This window comes from Erpetoichthys calabaricus, chromosome 9 (assembly GCF_900747795.2).
Source record: "Erpetoichthys calabaricus chromosome 9, fErpCal1.3, whole genome shotgun sequence".
Lineage (NCBI taxonomy): Eukaryota > Metazoa > Chordata > Cladistia > Polypteriformes > Polypteridae > Erpetoichthys > Erpetoichthys calabaricus.
In genome coordinates, this window is record NC_041402.2 from 93309757 (window position 1) to 93331969 (window position 22213).

Below are 22213 nucleotides of genomic sequence, written 5' to 3' on the forward strand. Positions count from 1 at the left end.
AAAGTGTCTACAGAAAAGGAAACTGTATAATTTGAATCCTTACCTCCACCTTCCATGCCCTGGCTTGCTCGGTTGATAGCATGAGATACAGAGCAGGTAATGTGTAATTCTGGAAAAAGGGGGACACCTTGGGGGCTCTCAAATTCAGTAGCAGGGCGCGCAAAGTGACCCATGCCAGTCAGGGTGATCTGAGGGGCGTCAGGCTGCAAGACTACTAAGTACCCTTCAACATCTCGGATCGAAATACATCCTTCTTCACTAAAGCAGCTGAACAAATAGAGAAGAAAGTAAGACAGTGTGGTAAAACTAGACTGGGAGACAGATTAGTAGTTATATGTAGAGGGGGTACATACCGTAATGATGTGGAAATTTTAAGGGGGCGTACCCCTGCTGTAGCAAATCTCAATGAGTTGCGATAAGTAACCTGTTGAATAGCTCGGTTAAAATTTTCAATGTCATCTCCTTCCAATATAAGCAGAGACTGTGATGGATTAACATGAACCTAAGAGAAAATTAAATGATCTTAATATTACAACATAACATAACATACAACATGCTTATTACATAAACATTAAATGATGAATCTAAATAAAGTAGATAGCTGATTAAAACTAAAACAGGAAAAAACTATCAGCTTGGTAAACCTTTGATAAAACAAAGAGAAATGTAACTGTTTACTCAATATTTCAAAAATTAGCAAGGAAAGTCCATTCATACCTTCATTCCGGAGCCTAATGATTCCAGGTCCCCAAAGTCAAGCCCCTCTCGACAGGCATAGAGACATTCAATCACACTGTGGGGCTCAACTCGACCTGGCCTTAATGTGAATCCTGCTAAGAGTCCTCGGAAGTGGGACTGGAAATGCAGAGGCTCCTCTAGTAAGCAAAACCAAACATAACAGCAATTTATCAATACTTAAAGAAGAAGGAAGAAACATGTATATTGGTCGTTCAACTGAAAACTATCCTACAAACCTGTGAATTCTGTGGCAATAACATTCCTCAGTTCAGTTATTTTTATCTAATTTTACCAATGATACATGTTCCCTGTCAATTCACCTTTATAGCCTTATCAACATCATCCTTTTTTAAAATCAGTTCAGTTATGCTCCTCTGTCAATCATTATATTTAAACTACACATTCAGATCCTGATCTAATACCATTTGAATTTTGCAAAGTGCATGAAGGAGCTTGTGAATTGTCCAGAATTGGCTCATACTTTGCACCAAGTGCTGTCTTGGTAAGTTTTAGCCCCCATGTCGAAAGAGGTTAATTTGGAAAATAATTGAATTACTGAGTGCTTATAACTTTTCGTGTTTAAAGGCTAAGTCAGTGGCACTACCAATAAATCCAGTATGTATGTTCATACCAAAGGGCTCCTAATGCACGAAGTCTACACCTTATCTTGCAAGTCCATCACCAGCAGAGATGTTTGCCGTAGCATACATTGCACTTGTCTACCTCAATGCTCAGATTTGAAAAGAAAACAATACTCATGCCAAGTCATTAGGTTTGCTTTCAGATAGATGATGCAGACGTCCTGCGGTGGGTTGGCACCCTGCCCAGGATTGGTTCCCTGCCTTGTGCCCTGTGTTGGCTGGGATTGGCTCCAGCAGACCCCCGTGACCCTGTGTTCGGATTCAGCGGGTTGGAAAATGGATGGATGGATAGATGATGCAGACCACTTTATGGTGTAAATGCATTTTTATGATATAGCTGCATTTATCAAGGAAGAATTTGTTCTGTATCCAAACACTTTGTAAGTGTGTCTAAAGAATGTTTTCGGTAAGCCGGGCTAGATCATTGGTATTGTCAGTCAGAGTCTGTTCACAAATAGTGGAACAAAAAAATGGTGCAGTCAGCACTTACCTCTTTTTGCCTCAGTGCTGTTTACTTTCCCTTGCTCTGTTTCTTCTATAATAGGAAACAAAAAATAAAATGCCAATCAAGTTTTACAATAAAAAACTGGTACAGTCTGAAAACATTTTACATTTGCATGCATCCACTTTGTGAGACTGGTTCAAACAACTAATCTAATGACAATAAATATATTTTATGATTTAAATGTCATTTCTGCATGCCTTACTAACATGCATGTCTTATTCAAAAAAGTCATAATGTATGCAACACAAGCTTATGTATACCATAATGAAAAAAAATTATATTAGTACACTAAAATCTTTAGTAGAGGTCCAGTGTAATATGCAAGGTATGGCATTGTTTTATTAAACATACCCTATACATTTGAAACTAACTTATGCCACTGCCAGGGTCCATATTCACCTAAGTCTTATTACATGGACACATTATTTTGCTATTATCCGATCTAGTCATCTGGAAAATATTACATGGTGGAACACATTGTACTATTTGTATGAAGAAAGGTTTACAATATGGCTCACCAGATTATTTCTAAAGTCTTCCTTCTTCTGCTCCACCCACATAAATGTCCCATAAGTACATACAGTATTGTATCATACATGTTTGACTTAGTTTTTCAAGCCACATTCAAAGTTAAATACATCTTCCTACCCTTAAATTTTTATTATATAAGGCACATTATAATGGGGGCGGCATGGTGTCGCAGTGGGTAGCGCTGCTGCCTCGCAGTTGAGAGACCTGGGGACCTGGGTTCACTTCCCGGCTCCTCCCTGCGTGGAGTTTGCATGTTCTCCCCGTGTCTGCGTGGGTTTCCTCCGGGCGCTCCGGTTTCCTCCCACAGTCCAAAGACATGCAGGTTAGGTGGATTGGCAATTCTCAATCGGCCCTAGTGTGTGCTTGGTGTTTGTGTGTGTCCTGCGGTGGGTTGGCACCCTGCCCGGGATTGGTTCCTGCCTTGTGCCCTGTGTTGGCTGGGATTGGCTCCAGCAGACCCCCGTGACCCTGTGTTCGGATTCAGCGGGTTGGAAAATGGATGGATGGATGGTTATTTATATAGCACCTTTCCCATGCTCAAGGCACTTCACAGAGTCTCAGAAAGAAGCAGCAGGTACAGTATATGTAACATTGGATACAAATGTTTCCTGAATAGAACACTAAAACAGATAAACACCCCAACGTGACCCTGTGTTCGGATTCAGCGGGTTGGAAAATGAATGGATGGATGGACATTATAATGGGTTCATTAGTTGCTTACAGCTGCCATCATAGATACATGAATAAATACACTTTAAAAAGTGTTTTCTATACCAATTGCACAGTTATGAGGAGCATTATTTTGACTAGCTATGTGATAGAGTGGGGAGTGCTGGTGATTTAATATTCCAGGAGTTTAGGTTTGATTCACAGGCTAGATACTGCTTTTGTGGAGTATAGATTTCTATCTTGACCATGTGGCTGTCCCTTGGGTGTGACGGTTCCATTATACATTTCCAAGATGTGTATGTTGCTTTAAGTTGCAAATTAAACCATTGAATGTAGCTTGGGTGTGTACAGTGTGATGACTTGGCATCCCATCTATGTGGTGGTTTCCTGTCTTTTGCTCATCTCTGTTCGGATAGTTTCCGAGTCTAAATTGTCTTAAAAATTAATGCATGGATGAAGTTAATTTCCTTATAGAATTGTCAACTTCAGCAATTTCTATAATAGATAAATGATTTCTTTATGTTTTGGCTTATAGCATAACATAATATTTTCAAACCTTATTAATCCAATTTAGGGATGAGGTAGGCTGCTCTCAGCAGCATCAGGTGTAAAGCAGAACATAACCCCTGGCAATGCACTAGTCAATTACAAGGCTCAGTCACAAACAATTCAACAAATGACTAATTTAGAGTCATTAACAAATTACAAATGGAATGACAGAGAAATCAACTCTCCAGCCACGTTAAAATGAGAGACATCACGTTACCAAAATTTAAACTTGATCCATTAGGATTAAAAATCAAGATGGAGGTAAAGAATTTAGGGGTAACTATGGAGTCTGACCTGAATTTTAAATCACATTTTAATCAGATTACTAGGACAGCATTTTTTCACTGAAGAAATATAGCAAAAGTTAGACCTCTTATAACATTGCAAGATGCTGAGAAATTAATTCACGCTTTTGTTTTCAGTCGGCTAGATTGCTGTAATGCACTTCTCTCACGACTACCCAAAAAAGAATCAATCAGTTGCAACTAGTGCAGAATGCAGCTGCTGGAATTCTAACTAGGAAAAGAAAATCTCTCCAGTTTTGATGTCACTACGTTGGTTACCTGTGTCATTTAAAATTGACTTAAAAATACTGCTTATGGTTTACAAAGCCTTAAATAATCTCGTTCCATCCTATATTTCAGAATGTCTTTCACCTTACACTCCAAATTGTAACCTTAGATCTTCAAATGAGTGTCTGCTTATAAGAAAGAAACGGTGAGTCAGCATTCTGCTGTTATGCACCTAAAATCTAGAATAGCTTACCAATAGAAATTCACCAGGCTAATACAGTTTAAAAAACTGATAAAACACATTATTTTAACATGGCTTTCTTATATCTTCATTTTAGTTTAACCCTGATATTCTGTATATGCATTTAATTATCATTATCAGTCATGATGGCTCTGAAATCCGAACTAACCCCTACCTTCTCTGCTGTTCTTTTTCCGGTTTTCTGTGGTGGCAATCTGCACCAGCACCATATAATCAAAGCACAGTGATGTCCCTACATTGATGATTTAAAGGCCAGAAGTCCACATAACCATTATCATCAAGTTCTTTCATGTGAAGCCTGAAAACCATGAGGACTGATTGTGGTCATTTATGCTAGGCAGAATGTCTAGAGGAGGCTGGGTGGTCTTGTTGCCTCTGAACCCCTGCAGATTTTGTTTTTATTCCTCTAGCTGTCTGGAGTTTTTTTTTTGTTTTTTCTGTCCTCCCTGGCCATCGGACCTTACCTTTATTCTATGTTAATTATTGCCTAATTTTATTTTTTTATTTAGTCTTTTTTCTCTTTCTTCATCCTGTAAAGCACTTTGAGCTACATCATTTGTATGAAAATGTGCTATATAAATAAATATTGTTGTTGTTGTTACCAGCAGTATGCTGGAGACTTGTAGGAAATAACAAAAGCATTTGATTATACAGGAGTTTACCTTTAAAAACTGCCAGTAAATTAGCTAAATTATCAGACCACAAGAGGTAGGGATCAATAGCAAAGTGTGCAGAATTGGCTTAAACAAGAAACTTTATTTATTATTACAGGTCAGAAGTGGAGAACACAAAAAATGATTAGTGGGGCTGCTGCTTGTTTCATTTAGAGAAATTATTTAGATTTGGCTAAATTTGCAGCTGATGCTGAACTAGGTAGAGAAGCAGATAGTCAATTATCAGTAAAATATACAGTGCATAGATGGCCCTGTACAAAATTTGTATTTGAATTTCGGCATATTCAATGTGTGGCAAATGAAGTTTAGCATAAACAAAGACTTACAATTAGATACAAACAGTATTTATACTTATTGAATGGCAAGTATAGAGATTTTGTTTTATGAAAGAGGAAGTTCTAGTTGACTGTCTAATAGGTAGATGTCAAGAAAGGTTTTGCTTAATCTGTATAATGTAATTATGAATCCACTCCAAGCTTTACAACATTTTGTAGTTTTAATCTATATATTATAAGAAAGATGTCACAGCACAGGATAAGGCTGTGAATTATATATATATATATATATATATATCTAATATCACTGAAATGTACTACACTGTATGCATTTGTTCTGTACAGTATAAAAAAGAGAAAATCTCCCAGAAAATCCAGAGTTGAAATACTGGATGAATTACAAAGCATAAACCAGCATTCTCAGACCTGTTTAATCCAATTAATAATTGCTAGGGTCAGAATCCTATTCCAACAGTATCGGGTGTAAAGCAGGAAACAACTCCTGGGCAGGACACCAGTCACTCATAGGCCCCACTGACACACATACACATACTCACACTCACACAGAGACAAATTAGAAAAGGCCATCAGAACAAACAGCATGTTTTTGGAGATATGGGAAGAAAACTAAAATAACTGGAAGAATACCCATGCTGGAGTGGAGAGAATGCTATGCACAAATCTATACAGTATAAAATTCAAAGTTGACTCACTCATCAATAAAAACACTATTTCTATTTATTAAAAAGCTGAAATTAAATCTAGGGCTGTTGGTATCCACTAGAAAAGCACTATTCAATATATCAACATATAGGGGTACCCCACCCTCTCCCCAGAATAGAAAAACTAAACACTAAACTAAAGTTGTTTTGAAATTTGGTGATGTTATAGAAAAAAGAAAATTAGCCAAGCTGTATTTTTAATTTGTTGATTATTTGTTAATAATAATGCTGTAACAAGTGGGTGATTCTAACACACCGCTTTCTGTTTTTGGTTCAGTGCTAAGATGTGATCCTGCAGAGAAATGGGGTATACCAGTTTATGCAGATGACCACTGACCAACAGATTGGATGGATGAGTGAAAAAGGGGATGTGTTCTACACAGCAAAAAGAGATGGGGTGGCATGTTGAATGGAAAATTTTTAAAAATGCTTTGATTGATTGGATTGAAATTTGGTGGCATTATACAAAAAATAAAATTAGCTAACCTCTATTTTTTATTAGTTTATAATAATGCTGTAGAGAATATGCTATGGTAAAACACTGTGTCCTATCTTCAGCAGTTAAATGGGCCTGACAGTGAGTGAAGAAGAGGAGGTGTTCCGCATAGGAAAAAGAGACTGGGTGGCCTGCTGCATGGAAAATATGCATGGAAGTGGATGAATGAAAAGTAGGTGAAGCTCAAGTAAAATGAAGTTAGCAACCACACCATAACTCTTTACTGAGTGCCAGTTGCTTTGGCTGTGAGTGACTGTAGGTGTTACTTCACCACAGTTCAGTTAAGGAATTTCCTATGATCAGAACACAGACACTGGGTGGACACTGCACATAGTATACAATGAAGTTTTTTTCACATGTTCCCTTTTGTACAATTCTTGAAATGTTCAATACATTCCATAGATGGCATAAATGTGAAGCCTGTAAATATCATTTCTGTTTGTAATAAATTAAAGTAAAACAAGATTCAGCATTAGAGCTTTACTGTTTGGCTATGGCTTTTGGAATAATACCATATTAATAACATTTTAAAAATAATTAATAGAAATACTATAGTACTGCACCCTACCTACCACAAGGTAAACATAAGGAAATAAACTCAAAAACAAATTCTTCAGTGAGCAAATTAAAAATCTGAAATTAACTTTAGTTCACTTCACTTTTTACTGTTGTATGATATGTACACAGTGTGCTTGGAAAGCTTTGATTTGTTTTTTTCTCTACCTTTTATTTGACTTTCATTATTTTCCATTTTATATGTTTATTTGGGGTTTATTTCGTTTCTTATTTGTTTTAATTGTTATTTCCCCACTTTCACTGAGGTATACTGATGTTTTGAAACACTAGTCCTATTTCCATTTTTATATTGCTTATATTCCAAGGTGTAATTATATGTATATCCAAAAATTCCCATTATTCCTACTAATAACCTGTTTCAATTCAAAACAAAACAGTTTCCTGTAAATTTCTGTTTTGAAATGATCATCAGTAAAAGCCAATTCACTAGGAAAAATGCAAATTGATATACTGCAGGACTGTTGTACACTTGGGCAATTGTATGTAGCATATTCATGAGTAAGGAGCTCAAATGAATTCATAATATTACCCCTGCTAAAAAAATACAAATATTATATACAGAGAAGCACTCAATAAGTTATACTGTACTTCTTATACATAAGATGGACTAATACATCAGGTCCCTAAGCCAGATGAAAGTTGAAGATTTTACAACAGCTTCTCTTGGCTGAACCAGGTCTCCAAATTTGATGCCCACTTCATGCCGTACTTTAACTGAGGCCCATTGTCTTAGGAAATTTCCTGGGTGTAACTGGGCAACACAGCTAGCAAATCATAAACTGTAAATTACCTTTACAGCTTCCCCTACAAGCTGACCATTTCGAGTCTGTCAATTTAATTGTACTACATGTTTAGATGATGGCTTTTAAAATTAATGTACTTGCAATCCTTTCCATCTATCCTTTCAGTATTATTCCCGCATAATCCAATCCTAGTTTAATGGACAACCACTACCTATCTTGGTAGAACAAAGGCAGGAAACAACCTTGGAAGGGGTTATCTATCCCACATAAAACACATTCCCCTATACACCCACATACTGGAACAATCTGGAGTTGCCAGTCAACCTAACCCACATATCTTTGGGAAGAGAAGGAAAACCTAAATACTTGGTGAAGACCTTAACCAGATATTTGCATTATTTTTTTTATTTGTAATTTTAATTTTGTTATCTTCCTGCTATCTGTGAAAGTTTATTGAAAGTGCTATTAAAAAGCTACACTCAGATTGTAGAAGCATTCATTCCTAGAAGATACCTACTATTATATATTCTTGTACAAAAAAAAACCCACTGATAAAACATTACAAGATTTGCAAGATTATTTTCCGGCTGCAGTAATGAAAGTATACCAATTAAAACTGTCAAGACATCCAAGCAGGAAGAGTATTAACTGGCAACTGAACTGAGGAACTGAGCATTAATATCTATACAGTATAATAAATATTAGTTATGTGTTCATGATACAAAATAGAGAAGAGATCCAATATTTAGTTAAATTGCACCAATAATGCAATTTAAAAGGTAATGGCATGCAAGAAAGCCTATATCATATATCTGTTTTACATATAAATTAATTAACTGTAAAGGCAAATTTTTTTGAACACTTTTATTGACCATCGCTAGAAATGAAGAAAAGCATATACATCAATACTATTGATATATTTAACAGAACAAGGAAAGAAGAACAGTATTTCACAGTGCCTTTTGTGTTTGTTTTTTTTCATTTAATTTCTTCTTTTGCTTTTTGCCTTTTATTTTTTTGAGGTTTACTGGCGGGCTTTGCAAAAAACCAAGGCACTATCACATCCAGTCAACATCAGTACCAAAGGGGAATACATTTATCGTGGAGTCAAAGGATTAAAAGCTGGTATTTTAAAGTATATAATTTTGAAGGCCTCCATGCTGGAGAAAATGGGTGCTAAACTTAGGAGAGGATATGCACTCTTAGATGGAGTGACTTAAGGTTTGTTAGTTTAACAATATGATGAGGACACACTGTGTTGTTTTTTTGTATTTGGATGATTTGAACTATTTTCTTCATTCACCTGTCTCCTTTGCCATTAGTCAAACAATCATTCAATAAATCAATTATTATATCCTGAGATGATTTTTTTTTTTTCATAAAGACTGTGAATTGTGTATGCTATTGTGAATTGTTTATATATTTAATTAACCTTTAACATGATGCTTCACAAATGTTTTATGCTTAATTGTCATTATGATAGATGTAAGAGCTAAAGCTGATGTCACCAGAGGGAGGACTCTCTGAACTAAATAAAAATTCCATTGTGTCTCTGGGTGAAAAGAGTGGCAATCAGCCTAGTATTATTTATGGAGAAATTCCATGATTTTATTTGTTTAATTTTATTTTACTATAGTACTATCTGATAGCACAATAGCACTGATTCTCAAAACCAGTACACCTGTTGCTTTATTTTGTCCCATTCACTTATATCTGTGTGCTTTGTATAACACCTGATGTGTAAAAACTGCTTGACAAAATCTATTTAATATTTTTACAGTCAAAATAATTTTAAATTTCTAAACATACAACTGAAAATGGGGTTTAAATCCTGGCCCAGCGACTGTAAGGACAATCTGAACGTGTATATGTGGAGCTTTTCTCCAGGTGTTGATCTTTCCTTCTGCAGCCTAAAAATGTGTGTAATTGGTGACATTAAACTGGGGGCTATGTAAGTGAGCATGGGTGAGTGTGTTTTGTGATGGACTAGTGCCCTTAGAGATTTTAAGAATAAATATCTTAACAGTTAAACAATACGTTTAATCAAAGTGGCGTAACTGTGTCATCTACGTGCATTGAAGACAGTGCTGCTAATCCAGGCATATATGCCCTGATGAACCCCCCACCCCATGTCTTGCAAAAGAGATAAATTGATTTGGAGGGAGAGGAGAATAATGAGAGGAGAATAATAGCTAAGAAAAATGGACAAAAAAGTAGAAAGGAGGACAAGCAGAACAGGCAAGCTGCTCAGTGTGTCTCACTGTGTCACAGCTCCGTATGTTCATATATTTTGCACAGTACACATTGTCTGAAAGATTACTGTGATTTTACCGTCCTACTAGATATACAATTATAAGTTCTTTTGTCTTAAACAATTCTGCACAAGATATTTTTTGTATACATGACAAAAAGTACTCCACTCTTTAGTATATAGTATTTGAAAAGAAATGCAGTGATTATGTATCATATACAATAGAAATCAAAGTGCTCTGGATATACATATATGACTTGTGATAGTCCGGGTTGGCCACAGCTGCCATGTCCTTCTTGACCCCGGAACTGTTGATAGTCATGACCGGGATGAACCAGGCAATAGGAACACATAACAGAAATAGAGAAAGGTGCAAAGTTCAATGTGCTTTAATTTTTCTTCAAACAGGGGTTCAAAACCTTACAGTGCAATTCAGTGCAGTGCACTTCATTAATGAATAATAAATTAATACAAACCAGTGCTTCAAGTGGAGATTAATTCCAGCAATAAATAAAATTCATAAAATCCATAATGTAAACCACGAAGACCTTCATTCATGTCTTGTCATCCTAGCACGTCTTTCACCTTTGTATTCCCAGCTCACCCTATTTGGTCTTCTCAGCTGGCGGAGACACCAGCAGCTGCAGTCCCTTTCTCCAGCCTTTGTTTTGACTTCTCCTTCAGCATCTGCCAGAATGTTCTAAGGTAGACATCCACATTACACTGCCTTCACTGGCATTTGCAGGACGTTGGTCTTCCTCTCATGCCCCTCCTCTACATATATGGGATCCTTAGGAGACTAATTGATCATTCCTTATTCCTCAATTGAGTTCAATGAGGAAGAGTCGTACGCTTCCTCCTTCACAGGGTCACTGACAACATGTCTCCCGACCACCATGCTGACTGATACTCATGATTCTACCCTCCTTTTCTTCTTCTTTTCTCTTTAGTTTTTAGTCTGGTCCCTACTAGTTCTCTTCTCAGGCTCCTTTTAAACTGTTAGAGGTTCAGGTAACTTGATTATGCACCCTAGAGCACTATGGCTGCACATAGGGATGGGAATTGATAAGATTTTCACGATTCCGATTCCATTTTCGATTCTGTTTAACAATTCGATTCTTTATCGATTCTACTATCGATTCTTATTTTTAAAAAAGGAGAACACACGGGTCGATTAGCTTTGAACTTTGTTTTATATCTTTGAACAAGATAGAAATTTAGGAGTAGCATGACCTTACAAACCCAACAGTGAGATCTTAAGAGATCCACAGCCTACGGCTCCTCGATGGGGTGCCACGGGGTCCCCAGAAAAAAATGTGTAAATGTAAAATAATAATAAAATATTCTTCTGTAGCAATAACAAAGTATAGCATAAATTATTCTGTGGCAATTACACAAGAATGTCCAGTAACATTTACACTCTCCTTTTTAAAAGTATATATGAGCTGAGCACTCAAAAATAAAACTACATCAGCCAGCAACAAATACAATCAACTTAAGTCCAATGGAACTGTGCACAGTGCAATTCTGCAACCATCAACTATTTTGACAGCTACATCCATGTTGGCCGCATTATCAACAGTGGCTGCCACAACCTTGTCTTTGATACCATACTCCTCCAAGATCTCATCAGTCTCCTCTGCTACAGCTGTCCCTGTCTGTGCGTGGTACACTGGTTTGGTTTTGAGGACTTTTTCTTGAGCCTGGCCATTCCTGACATAATGCAGCGTTACTGTGAGGTAATGATCTTGACTAAAACTTACCCATCCATCTGCAGTGACGGCTGCCTTCAACACGTTTCAGCTCAGAAATGGAAACGGATGAAACATCCGGTAAGAGGAGAACACGCAAATTTGACATTCCCTGACCTAGCCTACAATTAAACACATTCACTTACCGAAAATCGGGGGCATCTACTGTGGCAAATGGGTGCAAGCCTTTTACCACAAACTGCGGTGACATTCGTCTATCCTGGCCTGTGTCATTTTACTTTTCCCCGCCTCTGTGAAAGGAGAAGCTACCGGTAGACTGCAGCGAGAACTGCCAGCATCTGAGACAGCCAGACTCTGTCTGTCTCTCTCGTCATGGTCATCTAAATGCAATGCACAGTAATAGCAGGTTTTGCAATAAGGCAAATCGCGCTAACATAATATGCAATGTTAGTTGATTAGTTACCTGCCGTATTAACGGGAGAGGACCTGCAAACGTTACCGCTGCTGCTGGGTTGAGATTCACTAGTCCGGAGCGGATCAAAAACACAACATTCATTTAAGGTTATCGCGTGTTTTGTGTGCAAATGCTTTTGCATATTCATAGTGTTTCCTCCCTTTGATGAAATATCTACTTTGTAAGTATTGCAAGTTGCCCTGTTGTCATCCTTTCTCGTAAAGTATAACCAAACTTTTGAGCATTTGTGCCGCTTAGGCGCCATGTTTCCTGCTGGGTAAATGACGCTACGCAACGCGGTGACGTCATTCGAGGCGACTGGAATCGATAGGGGAATCGTTTGCAAAAATGGCAAACAATTCCAAGGAATTGAAACAGTGGGAACCGGTTCTCAACAAGAACCGGTTTTCGATTCCCATCCCTAGCTGCACATGAATACAGGTACGGCAATTCCGTCCTCAGCAACCTGTGTCTGCTCTGCCAACCTACTGCGTGTATCTTCACCCACTCAGAGTATGAATTCACCATTCCATGGATGGTTCTCACTACATGACTACAAATATTAATAAAACATATAAAAAAGGAGTCAATTCCTAAGTCATTAAAGAAACATGGTATTGCATGGGTTAGTGCACTCATTCTTCTATATCAGACATTTCCAAAACATTTTTTTTCCTTTAAGAAAGGTATGAAAATTGTTTATGAGATGTAGTAATCAGTACTTCTGAGTTCTTCACTTTTTCTTTATGTTTTCCCAGCGGTCATACATAAATGTATAAAGTACTTTATAGTACCCTTTCCACATAGCTTGGATGTTTTAGTTGACCCTCTTGTTATTTGCTTACAAATTGTTAATTGGCAACTGGTAAATAAAAGAGCAAATAAAGATCGTAATTTCAGTTTTTTAAAAGTAAATGAAACAGTTAAGGGTTTTCAATCTTAACAGGAAATTTAAGCCAAAAAGACTGTGCTTTTAGCATCAATAATTGGCTTCTAAAGTCAATAATAAAAACCATCAGCACGTGAGAACCTCCATGACACCTTAGTGTGTTTTATTTTTCTACCAAATTTTAGATCATAATACTTGTCTAATGTCATTGGGTTAATATTTTTAGAAAGTGACATTGAACAATACATAAACACTGAAAAACACCTTTGCTGCATGGCTCTGTAAAACACTTGTAATAGTATTCTAGTCAAAGATTCTGGCACACTCTACAAATGTGATCAAAAAATTATTACTATTATTATGGATCAGGGAGTTAGTGAGGACATGGATTTTGGGGAAAATAGGAAACAGAAGGTGAGATTAAAAGTTGTATCCTGAGAAATTGTGTAGACCATCTTACCCTGTTAGCTCTGACCTAACTAATAAGCCCAGCTTGATGAGACAGTTGCTAACTTTGTTTTGACATTTTAGAACACACCTTTAAATCTAGGATGGAATGCCCATCAGCAGATATGCTGTCACAAATGCCTTCAATGCAGAATGCAATCCTAAAGTGCTATAGAAGTACAATGCAGCAACTTTCAATAAAAATGTATATTTTTTAAAATTGAAGTATATGCTGTTTGTTTCTGGTATTGCTGCTATGTGCCGTTGGGTCCCTGTATTTGTGGACTGAGAGTTGTATTTGCATACTTGTGTTCAATCAGTGTGGGCATTGGATTGGACCCAGCAAAGGGCCCTACTTAATGATATTTATAGACAGTATTGTCCTGGAATAGAGAAGCTTGTTCTCTTCAAATAAGGGGTGAGTATCTAACCCAAATGACGGATTTTAAATATCTTGTTCACAACTATGAGAAAAGTTTTTTTGCAATTATTTCTCTCCACTGGTTGGGGAGTATTTGGAAATTCTTCAATGGTGCTAGAAGAAGTTTTCTGAGGATTAGTTACTCCAGTTCAGCATATTGTAACCCTCATCTGGGGTATACAAATGAACATTTTAGATGCTTTACACAACAAATGATAACAGTTTATAAATCATCATGAGGTGGAATTTTTCAAAAAGTACTAACAAGATTTATATTGTTTTCCATTGAAGTTAAATTGTTTCCATTGTAGAAAAATAATTAATGTGTTCCTGTCTCCTACATGCTTGGTCAAGGAGACCTAATGATGGGACATTATAAAACTCTTGTTAAAGTCTAAAATTTGTATCTTTTGTTTCTTAATGACTATTGGAACCAGAACAATAAGTAAAAAAAGACTGGGGATTTAAGACCAATTGACAGACAGAGCTCATTACATTGCTCTTCTACTTATTTAGAATCACTCTTTTATCTAGACAGACAAAATTCTTATGTTGTTGTGAATGTCTTTGGGATAAAACATTGCTGTGTAATGGCCTTTGATATGGGACTGTGTCGTTGTGGATGTATTAATATATAAGCTAGTTAGGGTATTTTGTGTGTTAAATATCTCATATTTTTATTTAAAATATTTTCTAACTTGTCTTGGAAAGGGTTAACCTTTATCACTTTCCTGACAAGTGCAACAGGACCCCTACAGCAAGTAAGGCAAAGAACTTTGTAATGTTTTTTATGTACTATAAGTTAATCATTTGACTTTTTATTGTGTGCAGACACAGCCTACATGAAACAATGCAGTTCAAAATTATACAGTAAAAAAGGAAATTAACAATTGCTTTGACATTTTTTTTAACTTTCTATTTCAAGTTCTCCATATGTCATGTTACTTCATGGGTTGATAGGAGTAATTAATGGAATAGTATGTTGTATGCAATCATTTAGGAATATAAATACAATGTCCCCATACTTCAATATTGTAATTTCACTTTAATGTAGAGCTGTATTATAACAACAGCAACTTTATCTTTTTTGTTATTCTGGTAAAATTTTGCTGGAATATAAGGTGATTTACTTGTCAGTTTCTTAATAATAATAATAATACTACTGTGCCCAGTCTTTGTGGAGTTTGCATATTTTCCCTGCACCTGTGAGGGTTTCTTTGTGCACTTTATGAGTGTAATGAATTTGTGTATCTGAGTGCATTCTAGACTCATGTTTCTTTTGTGGCTGGAATCTAAATTACACCTCATGCTGCAGAAACATGTTCCTTCTCATTATGACTGAATATTTACAAATGGGGTTATCAGAATGCCTGAGCAGGATAATGAGCACTTCGCATAAAACAAAAATTACAAGCTGCTTTATAAGCAAAATAAATACAGTGATATACTTTGAAAATTGTGTAAACAAATGAATCTGTACATTGTTACGTTACTAGTGCAAACATTGGTCAGCATTTTTGTACAGTAAAGGGCTTAGAAAAGATACCGTATGTAATGAGAAGACTTAATTTAGTTGAAACAATAAAACAAACAAACACAATGCACCACTTAGTGGTTGATGACAAAAAATTAATTCAGATAAGAAGAGCAAGAAAAGCGTCTATGTCAGAGAAAGAGCAGACATAAAGGGGTTGTATTTAGCAAACTGGCCTTTTGTTGCGCATGTATATTTTTGCTTTGTTTTTGTTCATTTTAAATTATTAGTTTCCTTACAGTTATTTTATTTCTGTTGATTTTATTTATTATTGATTAATTATGTACCATCTTCTTAAGTTTGCAAGTGTTAATTGTCATTTTTTGGGTGATTCCCCAAGAGGCAGGGCCACCGTGATGTCATAACTGTTGGGTCCTTCTTCTGGCTTTATATTTAAGTTTCTTTTGAAGGCTTCAGTCCCATTTGCAACTGGGATTAAGGCCCACTAAGGTGAGGCCTTTCCAGGCAGAAAAAGGAGGTATGGCCTGGTCTGTAAAGTCTTTTAGTGAAAACTTTTGGAGGCCTAATACCCCTGTTTCGTCATGCTTGTGTCTCCAGTTCCCAACATTTTTCCAGAAATAGGAAAAGGCATCTTTCTTGTTATTGCAATCCAAATAAAAACTGCATAGATATCCCAAATCTTCCTGGTGCTGTAAATGTGACCAATGTGCAAGTCACAGCTGTGATGGAAGACACGGATGGACTGGCACCCCTGCTGGAATGGATGGTATTCCTTTTTTCGGTCAGGAGGATCTCGTGATGGTTGCACAACAGAGATCGATGGGCATCCCAACTAAGGCACCTGCTGTTGACTGCCATGGAGGAAAAAGATGTATGGATGTGTATCCTGACCCAACTAGAGCAGGGATAAAAAATTGAGATCAGGTGTTCCCCCAGTGCACTAGGTGGCAGATCTCCTCTGATATGGCTCCAGGTTGGACTGGGTAATCTTGCTGGGGTCTTGGTGTGCTGCCAGGAGAGGACTCCATGTTGAATTATATAGTTTGGTTCCTTCATACAATTACATCCGACTATTTGACCATGTGTCCTAACTTGAACTTTTTTGGCTGTAACAAAATGTAAATCAGCCCTGGTTGTGAATACCAATTACCAGCAAAACCAACAATGGTTGAGAATAGAACCCATGGCTTCTGTCATATAGTAGATACATTCCTCTCTTGTATAAATAGCATGTATCTTATTTAATTAATCTAAATCGTTCTCTTTGTCTGAACATCTGTTAATGCTTAGGATGTACACCCTAGTATGGCTTTACTCAAGTGTTGGCATTAGCAGGATTTTTCTTAAACAAATAATAGAATAAAATTAAAATAAGTCCACAAAATTATCAATGTATTAATCTTATTTAGCTTACACTGTGTGTGTTTTATAATTGTATTTATAAATAAAATTGATTCAAAGTGATTCACAAATGAACATATACAGTAAGTATTGCTCAGTGAACCTTACTATATCATCAGAAAATACTGAATTCTTTGTAATACAATCAAAATCAGATACACTCTGTATTTTACTGTGTGTTTAACATTTTACATTTTATGATGTTCTGTATTTCCCTAACACTAAGCTGTTATTTTGTGATTTTTTTTCCAATTTGTATCAACATATAATTCTATATGCATATCAATATATGCCTATCAATAAACTGAAATACTGTATGTATTACTGAAATGGCAACATAGTTTCACATCACACTAGAACCTCTACTGACACAAAATAAACTTTATCATTTTCTCACATTGTTTTTTCCCCAAACATACCTGTCCAGCATGCACCAATTACCAGTCGTGGCACAGGAGAAGGTGCATGCAATGGTCCATTATCGTGGATCAGAGCAGGATCAAAGGTCACACCATCAACATACAGAGTGACGGATGGGAACTCAAGATTCAGAGCATAATGATGCCAATCATCATCACATACCTATAATAAACAAAAAAATCTGTATTAGAAAGTAACAATAGTAGGACAGTGAAATTCATACTTGCATGTCGAACAAGCATGCAATACACTGCCACTGTCCAGCACCATAACAAACTAAAATGTTAAATGCATAACCTCCTTTATTAACCTTAAAGGAAAAAGCTTGCAAATCAAAACACAAAGCTCTTCCTACACAAGGTCTTTAAATGTTACACTCATTACAGGGCAGCAATTCCAAAAATGATACCAAAAGTTTTACTAAGAAAACCTATAGGTTGTAATGTTACTAAATATAAGATTTTATTATACTCTGTGGTCTTTCATATGCCGAATAAAGTATTAAGTGCTCTATAATTGTAGTGCTTTTGGATTTTGCAGCATGTAATGACCATTTCGTTTCATCATGCATTACACACGTGCTTCATGCAGTTTATAGTACATATCAGGGCCGTTTTAACGCATGGGCATGCTGGGCAGTTGCCCAGGGGCCCCATGAGTATAGCGGCCCCATGCTAATCTATGTATGTTGTGACTTGCTGAGTGGTTTGTGTATGTAGGAGCCCTAGTGCACTGCTTTGCCCGGGGCCCTATAATGCTGTTGAGACGGCCCTGGTGCATATTTAACACTACATGCAGTTATTATCTACAGTATACTGTAGATGTGTATGATAAAGTCCTGATATAATAGCTCCAGGAGTCATTATGTGAGAACTGTGGGAATGGAAGACCCTTAAACTGAGTCCAAATCCAGGAAAAGATTTATTTCACAGTGTGGCCTAAAGGTTGGTATTCACTAGGGAAGAAAATCAACATTAAAGGGTGAAGATTCCTAGAAATTAATTTATGAGCAAGACTGAGGTAAAAGAATAAGAATTGACTTGATAATAAAAATGTCATAAAATGGGCCTGTTGAATTAACACTCTAAACATAAGAGAATCAGCAACAGTGGATGAAATCACTGTTTCTATGGTCAATCTCAGACACCCTTTACTGTGATTTGACAGTGTTACAAGATAAAATGGGATTGCTTGCTTAAGCATATGTCAGGCTGAATGGAACCTAGAACAGAGCATAGACTTAAGGATGCAATGGTCACCAGAGGAAATTAAGCTTGGAGTTGAAAGACCATTGACTCATTGGTAAGAACAATATGTGACCAGTATAATGGTTTGTTGGGTAGACAAGGGGACTGCAGAGATAAATAAAGGTTGCACAGGACAGGGGCATGGCTCACCAAGGTCAAGGATGAAAGCAAGTACTGAGAGTTACAACCTATATCCAGGGACAGCACTACTATTAAGGCAAATTAGGCATTCGCCTAAGGCGCAGATCATAAGGGGGGGAGGACCTAGCTACACAGGTTAGCTACCGAGCAGTCAGTGGGTGCAATAGTAAGCTTAGTCTAGGACACAAAATAACCTAGTACCAGCACTACCTATATCATCACACAAATGTAGGACAATGGGTACCATTTGAGGGCAATATGCCCTTTACTGTATGTGTATTGGTTACTCCCAAAGGGAAACAGGCAAGAGCACCAGGAAAAGTGAAAGAGAGCTGTGGCTGTGTGCAGAAATGCAGCATTTTAAAACTGAGCAATGCTCCAGGATGCTAGAGGGTATATACTGGGATATACTGGGGTGCTTGACCAATCCCCTTAAAGAGAGAGAGGGAGGAAATAGGAAGTTGGCATGAGGAGAACCACCACCTGACCAATACTGGGCAGCACACGATCCCATTTTATGGAAAAAACATGATCAAAGTATTCAACTTTAGGATGAACAGACAATGGAGACATAAAGAGAGAAGGGTGTGTGTGTGTGTTGGAGTGAAAACGTGAACAGAATTACGAGGTACCCTTCTTAACAGATTGCAATTAACACCTGGACAGTAAGATCTAGAGAAGCAGTCACTTGCTTTTTATGTTTATTTTATACTCATTCACTTCATTTGCACATCATTTCTTTTTGTTTTACCTTTAATAAAGAAACTCATTTTTTGTATATTCTGGTCTCCTTGGAATTTGTCTGGGTAGAAGGGTTACTAATAGAGCACCATCTCTTCGTCACACCAGAAAAAAGGGAAGGGAAACAAACACACTGTGATTATAGCCTCACTAAAGTATAATGTGAGGAAAACAAGGAGTTTTCTCTCTTGGATAGTGATGACAACAGACACATGTACAAGGTAGGCTGGGCAAGTTGTACATACAGTATTTATTGTATAATAATGGTATGCTATACATTACCCATACTTCATTGTTAACTTTGACTCTGTGTATATGTAAAGTACAGGTGTGTCTTTGAGAAATTTGCATTCTGTGACAAAACTTTTTGATGCTTTTGATACTTTTTGTAAGACAAATTAGACAGTTTATTATAATGTTTCTAGAATTTTGTTTGTATAGTGACAATCACTCTGGCTCCCAAAACATGAATATGTTGTTTATTTAATAATTAAAGTTATGGTGCAATGGTAGCACAGTGGTTACTGCTGCTGTGTCGCATCTCCTGCAACACATTGATTCTTAAATCAATAACTATCTGCTTGCATATTCTTTGCATAGTTATGGTGGTTTCTACATACTCTGTAAACACATGCATGCCAGGTTAACTTGAGATTCAAACTGGTCCACAACATTGTGAGTATGAATATGAACATATGTGTGTGTGCTTTGTGAAGGAAAGTGGTTTCTGTCACCTGAAACAACAATGATAACCTCCCAGTCATGTCAATCCTGCCATTGTAAAAATGGCTTTATAATTAAAAAATATTGAAAATAAATTTGCTTCTGAACCAAAAAAATAATCTTTGTGACTGTCACTTGTATACTGAAATGCAATGAATCAATTGGGAACATAAAAAGTGGAAAGTGAAAGAAGCTAATTTATTACGTTCAAGACAATTCAAACCAAGTGTTAAAGAGCTTTTAACCTTAAAAGCTTGTCAACACTTCAGTCTACAGCACTAGGTAATTATACCACAACACCATAAATCTATCATGATTTAATGGCTAAACCTACATTTGTTTCCACTTTGGGGTAAAAGGGTTTTAGCTATACTGCGTACCTGTTCTAATTTCCATAGAAATTTGACGGGTCTGGCGTTGTCCAACTGCGGCCAATAGAGCAGAGACAGTCGGCAGCCATGGACAGACAAGGAGTAGTGGGAAAATGAGTCATCTGAGGCAAAGGATCAGAGACAGAGAGTGAGACAGGAAAAGGCACAGATACTTAGATTTCAAGTTTGAAAGATAAAGAGTGACTTATGAGAATTTAGTTGTCTAGTCAGACAGGCAAATAATTACTGCAATTCAGTCATGGAAAAAGATGATGCTACCTTGTGCTATGCTACTTTAAGATGGTAATTTGACATACCATTACGGGCCGTGCTGCACATCACAGTTTCTTCATCCTTTCTGCTCCTACTTTGTGCTGGTCCTGCTGGCCTATGTTTCATCCATAGCTGCAGAGTAAAGTGATCTCCTGCTGCCAGTGTAAGATCACGCAAAGCAGCCTGGGGCACCACTGCCACATGAGCTGAGCCATTGAAAGAGTAGACTAACGAGGAATCTGGTGAAGGAAGTGTTGGGAGTCCAGCAGTCCAATTGGATGAAACTGAAGGAGGTGGAAGCAGGTCCACCTCACCACGGACAGCTCCTGTAAGGAAGGGAGGTGTTGAATCAGAAAGTTGTTGTTTATTCTGACATTTGGTCTTATCCAATAATTTATACACACCACAGAGACGTCGGACTGAGCGATCTGAGTAGCCATCTCTGTCACAGCCCTTCCCAATATGATTTGTTTGCAGTTCCACCGTGGCCTGGATATTCCACACTGGTTCCTCACATGTCTCCAGGTGCATATTTGGAAAGAGTGGTACACTGCCTGAGCCTGGAGTGTACTCAATGCGCTTAACCCAGCCTATAAGTCAACAAAAGGAAAACAATACAGAAAAGAAAAAGAATAAAGGCTTACAAATGCTTAATATTTATGTTAGCTTGCAGCTGGTGTCCTCTTGACTACCTAGAATAGTAAGAGCTTCACTGCTTCTTTTTGTGATAGCAATAATTGCAATATTCACCTAGAATTCTGCTGGTGTATTTTTTTACCTGCTTCCATCAATATTTCAGTGTTACCAGAATTAATTTTAAAACTCTTACTTTTAACCTACATGTTCCGACAAGGCTCTTCTCCTTATCACCTTTAGTCTACAGTTCCTCATTTCTTTAAGAAGCCTCTGATCTGCACCTGATAGCTGCTTTTGCCTTTGTTCTTCCCATAAGAGCTAAAATTATACTTCACAGTTCTTATTCCAAAGCTGTGAAATGAGCATACTATGACCATCCAAACTACTTCCAATATAATGATATGATGTTCAGACTTTCTTTGAAGACAGGGCTATTGGGACCTCTTAAATATTCTGCCCTCTGTTCTCCTTCTGGATAGCTTTTTATTGACACTAACAGCCATCACCTTGAGGTGGTTTTGCTATACTATTAGTTTATATTTAGCTGTGGAAATAATTAAAGCAATAAGCATCTTGTGCTCTACATTAAATATTAAAATCTGTTCTTGTTTATTTATATTTTATTACTGATGTTTAGCATGTTGCCTTTGGTAATAATGGTAATAATAATAATAATAAGGAATACTCCAAACAAAAAT

At 37.0% G+C, this 22213-nt stretch overlaps 1 protein-coding gene across 1 annotated transcript in view; it reads right to left on the bottom strand.

Moving 5' to 3' along the window:
• Nucleotides 1-22213, bottom strand: part of clstn3 (calsyntenin 3) — a 43686-nt gene that overhangs the window by 15474 nt on the left and 5999 nt on the right. Inside the window, exons 7-14 of the mRNA XM_028809930.2 lie at nt 21284-21469; nt 20924-21205; nt 20616-20728; nt 17383-17545; nt 1870-1914; nt 718-875; nt 354-502; nt 44-267 (exon numbers count right to left, since the gene is read on the bottom strand). Of these exons, the coding sequence (XP_028665763.1) occupies nt 44-267; nt 354-502; nt 718-875; nt 1870-1914; nt 17383-17545; nt 20616-20728; nt 20924-21205; nt 21284-21469 (1320 nt within the window). The remainder of the gene's footprint in view (nt 1-43; nt 268-353; nt 503-717; nt 876-1869; nt 1915-17382; nt 17546-20615; nt 20729-20923; nt 21206-21283; nt 21470-22213) is intronic.